A 6939-nucleotide genomic window follows, 5' to 3' on the forward strand; every position below is an offset into this window, starting at 1 on the left:
AAATTGAACATAACAGTATCAGTTACTTGAAAAGAATTTTCCCATTCAGTGGCAAAATTGCCTCTCAAGCCTTGAACCATAGCACAGATACGTTTCAAAGCTGAGCAAAGGTCCCTCCAGCCTAGCACACTACAAGTGCCCTGCTCTGTGAGGGCAGTGTCACCAGCTTTGAGCCTGGGCAGAGATGCTGACTTCCTTTTTCTCCAGAAATGAAACTCTGCTGTTCAGTAAATTCTGAAGAAAGTTATCTTTTTTTTTCTTTTCCAGGGAAGTGCTCCCAACACACAAGAGGGCTAAGATAGAAATAAGATGGTTAAATAAAATAATTGAAAGCCTTTCAGCATTTTCATGCTGGTTGATTTTTCCCTATTGAAAGCCTTTCATCATTTTCATGCTGGTTGATTTTTCCCTAATGAACGTGTACACTGTTAAATGAGAAACAGCCTTCTTGGCACCTGTGCACCAGCTTCACATTCTCCCTTTGTCTTTAGAACCCTCAGAGATCAGTTGTGCTGGGAGAAGGTGACTGATACCTGTCCTACCCATACAGTAGCCTCAAGAAGTTATAGCAACTCTTGTGTTAGTGTCCCATCTGTTAAATCACTCTCTATATTGTAGGGCTATTGATTAAGAAGATGCATCACCTTTCTCCACACAGTACCAGGAATGCAGCTATTCCTTGGTCAAAGGTAGCACTGCCAAATCCTTCAGATGTCTCTGCAGAAAATGCATACATTGAAATAAAGGTGTTCTGAACTGTGAAACAATGCTAATTAACATTTGACTTGTTTTTCTGCTGGAGTATATTGTTCCTGATTATTCCTAAGAATATACGCTAGTTAACATTTGACTTGTTGTTCTGCTGGAGTACATTGTTCCTGATTATTCCTAAGAATATAAAGTTGTACTGACCCATGGAGTTAGAAGTGCCTGGCCTTTGATGGCTCAGAGACAGGCCCTGCATCACCTCCTGTGTGCTGCTTTCTGAACATCACACTCCAGTTTGAAACAAAGGCCAACTCAACATGATTCCCACACTAGTCAGGAAAAAATCCCGCAAGTGTTAGGATTCCCACACACATCAGATGCTGCTGTATAAAAAAACACTGCAGAAATCAAGCATTCCTCTAATAATGTTGTAACTGCATACCCACAGAGATGAGGTGTTTTGTAATAAAGCCAAAATTGTATGAACTAATTCTGGAAGTTAAAGAATATTTATACCAGTTGCTGATAAAAAAAAAAAAAGCATAATCCTCTCCCCAGTCCCTGAATGTCACTTCACTCCCAGCTAAGCACAACAAACAGCTTTGAAAAAATCCCGAGGTGGCAGCGGCAAGAACAAAGTAAAATGTCAGCAAGTGGCAGAAAAGATTCCGAAGAGCTGGGTCAGCAAGCCAGGAATACAGAGTTTAACTGAAGTGCAGCCAGCAGCAGATAGCAGGTCTGTGGTGCAAAGGCAAGTGCTGTCACACCTGGTAACGGGCCACAAACACACAGTGGTGTGTCACAGGCCAAAAGGCTCTTGGACTGCACCGTGCAAAACCTTTGCTGAACCAAGGGAACCATCCAGCCAACCGTGCTTATGTGCACCGCAGGGCAGTGGCCCGTCCTGGGACGCCATCAGTGGAGCTCACACCCCTCCTCCCTGCACGACAGCTCCATGCCAGGCAGCTGCAAACAGCCAACACAACGGGGCTGACTGGGGCAGCACGTCCCAGCTGCACCTGCCAGGGACAGCAGCCTCTCTCCCTCCCTCCCTGCTGCAGCCACACGCTCTCCCCAGAGAGTGCCAGCTCAGCACATCCCACAGCCAACCAAACTATCTGTGGCTTCTCACAAATGTGATCCTCTGTGATCCTTGGCAGGATTGGACTGAATAATTTATCATTTATTCAGCTTCAGCACTTCAAAATGGGTGTTTTTCTCTGCACTGGCCCTAGGACTAAACTTTTAACATCCAACTACTGACAACACTGTGCATTTTAGAACACCCTGACTGAAGTAATCCAAAACGTTTACGCTTCAGATGAAGGTAATGCAGTACATAAACTACATTGTCATATGGAAAATGCAGAAAATCCATTGCATAACTCATGGATCTACTACTACCACAAAATACAAAGGAACTTCTGCCTGTTAGGTCATGCTGTAAGAGCACTTGAATGCCCCCACCACACCCAGCTGTGCTGGCAGGAGCACACAAGGGTTCAGCCCTTCCTCCAAGTGTGAGCATTTTTAGTGCCTACAATTCACCTTTGATGTTCTTTATACAGAAACCCCAGATCTACAAAGGTCACAGCCATTTCTGCACACCACACCAACTCTCACACCCCAAAACTTAGCAACATGAGATGACAGCTCAAGAATCCCCTCAACCTCTTACTTCTTAGTTATGTGCTGTGCAACAGCAACAAAACTCACAGACAAACCCACGCTGAGACACAAGGTAAGGGAGAATCCCCAGTACCCCCTACAGTGCCCAACTGTGGAAACCCAGAGACAAGGCCCTTCAGCCTGACCCTTAAACAGAGGCCACCAAGAGCCATAAGCAGCACCAGCAGCCTCCTGAGGTCAAGCACAGCTGAGCTGCAGGCCAAAGCCATCGCTGTAAGTTTCTTGTTTAGAAGTACAATACTCAACTTGACTACAAGTGCCTTTTGCCTGGAATTCCTAGGAAAACACTTTTTCATGTGAACTGTTAGAAAAGCATCCAGGCTTGGGTTTAACAGGCTGAGCAGTTACTGCTCTACTAACATAACTGTGGGGCTTTCTGAAGCACTGCTGAGCTCAGGAGCCGATCCCCTTCAACCAACCCCCCACCAGCACTCAGAGCTGAGGAAGGCCCAAATGTGAACCTTGCTGGGGGCTGGAACTAGGCTCTACGTCGGGGTTTTTAGTGAGGTCAGAGCCAAACACACACTGAAACACCCTAAATCAAGCAAGAAAGAGATCCAGATCTTGTTATGGCTGGAACTGGCTGTTAGCAGGGAGCACAAAACCCCCAGATGCTTTACCTCCTGAGCCCCTGAATGGGAGAGGGGGGAAGATGCAAAGAAAACCTCTACAGTTCCAATCCAGCCCTGCATGAATCCAATCCAATCCTGTATCACTACAGCTTTTCAGATGCATTCAATGAATATGCATTACTGCCAGATGGCAAACTGCATTTAATTCTGAGGTTTTAGCTATTCATTTTCAGGGTTTTACTACCTAGTTAGAAAGCATGGCGAGGTGAACACACTTGGAACAAGGTTCAGGTTCCTGGCACAAGAAGTATTCACATGGAAAACAACCATCGGATAGAAACAGTTACCAGCAACACCCTGACCACTTGGATCATTTCTGAAATGCTACAGCATTCCACAAGTGGATTTCTTCCCACATTTAACAGCAATAAACAAACACAGACTGCCAGAATTCCGTATCCCTGTGTGTTCTGGCATTCCATCAGCAGGGTCTCAGAGCACAGGACTTCCACTGCCCAGCTGCTTCTGATGTGGTCTGGAATACCAAACTCAAGGCTGGGATTGCTCTCTGAAATCCAGTCCTTAATCTGCAACGATCTCAAATCTTTAAAGGACATTACTTTATTCCCACAACCTTTAAAACATAATCCCACAACTTAAAAATGCAGTTACCACCACTTAATTGCAGTGTTCAATCAGAGCTGATCTGCCCTTCCCATAAGCATTCATAACTTAATTTGATTGCTGGACAGTATAGCCATTCCACACAGATAAAGCAATGCATTCTCTGAGACTCAGATACTCTTTAGATGAGAATGGAAATAAAGAGTAGTAACATTTCTGCTTTTTGAAGGCTTTTGAGTTAATTTAATAGCTTAGTTTTTTCTCCCAGGAGCAGGAGAGAAAGACAAGAATGAAATATACATCAGAATGATATAAACAGCTAAAAATAGCATATACTGGAAGAAGAAAGGAAACCTTCAAAGAGAAAAATGCACTTAGGGTGGTAAAAGTATTTGCATCATGAACCTGGATAACCTATTCCAGGGAATTCTGCATCACATCTTTCCAGTTAGCTTCACTTCACTGGAACACAGGGAGCATCACTGTACCACTTGCACTGAGTCAGAACCAGAGAGGTGCTCAGCTACGAGCAGAGTCATTACGAGACATCTGTCCTACAAGTGGAGTTCACTGACATGGCCATTCCTGAGAGAGAAAATACAGGCAAAGATGTTATTTCCAACCACACTGTGAATGGACTGAAACACATTTTGATTCACTCCAGGTATTGAGATCTCCCTGCTGACACAAGGCCTGTCAGCCCTTGTTGCCAAGAACACCTAGGAGTGACTACCCAACACATGCTCCACAAACACCAACTAACAAATGGAGACACATTCTTAACAGCATGAACATCTCACTCAAAACATCAAAGAGGTGTTTCAAATCTGTGTACAAAGAGACTGGAAAACATGAACAATGATTATCAGACAAGCATTGGTCCCTCCAGTTAACTCTGAGCCTGAATTCTCACTTGGCTTTACTCTAACTGGCTTGAGACCATAGAATGGTCCAACGTCCAGCACCAGGAACATACACTGCCAGTTGTTTTAGGCAGAATAAACAGGATCTAGGAGATGACTCTGTGCAAATCCTCCACTTCAAGGCTCCACATGCTCTGATGGATGGGGTTATCAGAGAGATCTGTCATCTTTACTGCTCGAAGAACAGGCTCAGGACTGCAGGACAGCACCACACCCATCACCATGACGTACTTCCCTAAAACACAAGCATGGGATTTAATTAACCACTGCATTCCATTTTTAATTCAGAAAGCAAAATATTTCAAACCAGCTAGTGAAACAGTTTGAACCGAAGCTGCCAATGCTTGCAAAAAACCTCAAGGAATGAAGATTGCTGAGAAACAGTGAAGCCTTTTCCTGAAATCTACCTAAACAGATACTTTTACGGCAGATTTGATGAGATTGTCACATACACTCAGTGTCAACACACGCACACAATTTGTCCTTCTGCTGTGCAAGTGGACGAAGGACAACTCAGAAGATGGGAAATTATAATTCATCTACCATTTCTACAGTTTCTGGGTAAATCTGGGTTTGTCTCTCTAAGGCAGGAAGGGAATGGAGCATACAACTGCTCCTCCTTTTCCTGTGGAACTTATGCAGGCTTGTTTCATTAGTTAAGAACCCTGAGGAAAACACACAAGTTTTGTTTTACTTCAATTTTCTCTAACTTGAAAATTGACTAGAAGTGAAATCATACCACACTGCCATCCCTAAAACTCCCACTACTCTTGGGAGCATTCTGTTTTGGACACAGTTCACCTCCAAGAGAAATTATATTCCTGAGGTACAGATTACCACCTTATGAAGGAATCACTTGCCAGGTAAAATGGAAGGCACAACAGTTTACAACTTCTGCAATTACAGCAATAAATAAGCCTGTGGTGAGCTTGATGCAGAGGCAACAAAAATCTTCATGTTGCTAAATTCTCCTAGCAATCCAAACAGCACAGTCAGGGCTGAACTCCTGTCATGTGCTAACTTGGGAATGAGTGGGGGAGGAAGAAGAGAACAAAAACTTGACTATGATCATTTTGACCATTTCTCAAGTCCTACTGCTGGAGCACTTCACAGTTGTCATGGAAATATGGACAAAGAATGATAGAATTTAGGGGTTGGAATGGGCCTCACAGATGATCTAGGCACAGTCCTCCCTGCCCTGGGCAGGGACACCTTCTCACTAGATCAGGTTGCTCAAGGCTCATCCAGCCTGGATTGAACACCACCAGGGTTGGGGCAGCCACAGCCTCCCTGGGCAACCTGTGCCAGTGTCTCACCACCCTCACAGGAAAAAATATTTTCCTCACATCCAACCTAGACTTTCCCTCCTTCAGTCTGAACCCATCACCCCTTGTCCTGTCACTGCAGTTCCTAACACAGAGTCCCTCTCCAGCTCCTTGTAGGCCCTTCAGACACTGAGAAGTTGCTCTGAGGTCTCCACACAGCTCAATGTGCCTATTTTGTACCACAATTCTGCAGTCCAGCACTTCCAGTGGAATTAACAGCACTGCTGAAGGGAAGAAATAGGAAAAAACTCGTTGCTTCTTGAGTCACAGCTCTCCTCGAGGAGAGGCTAAGGGAGTTGGGGTTGTTTAGTCTGAAGGAGGCTCAGGGGAGACCTTATTGCCCTTTACCAGTACCTGACAGGAGGTTGGAGTCAGGTGGGGGTTGGTCTCTTCTCCCAGGCAACCAGCAGCAGGACAAGAGGGCACAGACTCAAGCTCTGCCAGGGGAGGGTTAGGTTGGATATTAGGAAGAGATTTTTTACAGAGAGAGTGCTCAGGCATTGGAATGTGCTGCCCAGGGAGGTGATGGATTCACCATCCCTGGAGGTTTGCAAGCTGAAACTGGATGTGCCACGGCCTAATAACCACGGTGGGGTTGGCCTCGATGATCTCTGAGGTCTCTTCCAACCCGCTTCATCCTCTGTTTTCCCGAATATTTCTCCCAGCCGCAGAGCCCTGAGGGAAAGCTGTACCATCCCCACACTCTTCCCCATCCCTCCCCCTCACTCTCGCCATACCTACGCTGAGGCAAGCCCGGCCCTGCGGGACAAGCTGCACTCCCAAAACGGTGAAGGCTCCGCTACCATCGTACAACCGAGCAGAACCACCTCGGGCTCCGTCGAGCTGAACTTCCAACACCGAGCCCTGTACCCATACAGAACGCAGAGACACCGAATCCCACAGCTCCCAGTGCCCGCCGCGCCTCACCGCCTCACGGAGCTGCGAGCTCAGCACCTTCAGCGGCGGCGCCGACAACGACATGCTGAGGGAGGAGAAAGAAAAAGGAGGGAGGAGAAAGGAGAAGGAGGGCGGAGAAAGGAGAAGGAACTCGGAGCGCAGCTGCACACAACAGCAGCGGGGCGGGATGAGCCCTCATCC

The 6939-nt window shown here is 46.2% G+C and overlaps 1 protein-coding gene across 1 annotated transcript; it reads right to left on the reverse strand.

The window, feature by feature from the left end:
* Window positions 1–4602: 4602 nt before the first annotated feature.
* On the reverse strand, window positions 4603–6822 carry RMI2 (RecQ mediated genome instability 2). The gene is made up of 2 exons (XM_009073309.1): window positions 6579–6822; window positions 4603–4751 (listed from the first exon to the last, which is right to left on the reverse strand). The coding sequence occupies exons 1-2, from the start codon at window positions 6820–6822 to the stop codon at window positions 4603–4605; spliced, it is 393 nt and encodes a 130-aa protein (XP_009071557.1).
* Window positions 6823–6939: the final 117 nt, after the last annotated feature.

The sequence above is a fragment of the Acanthisitta chloris genome, unplaced genomic scaffold (assembly GCF_000695815.1).
Source record: "Acanthisitta chloris isolate BGI_N310 unplaced genomic scaffold, ASM69581v1 scaffold35654, whole genome shotgun sequence".
NCBI classification, from domain to species: domain Eukaryota; kingdom Metazoa; phylum Chordata; class Aves; order Passeriformes; family Acanthisittidae; genus Acanthisitta; species Acanthisitta chloris.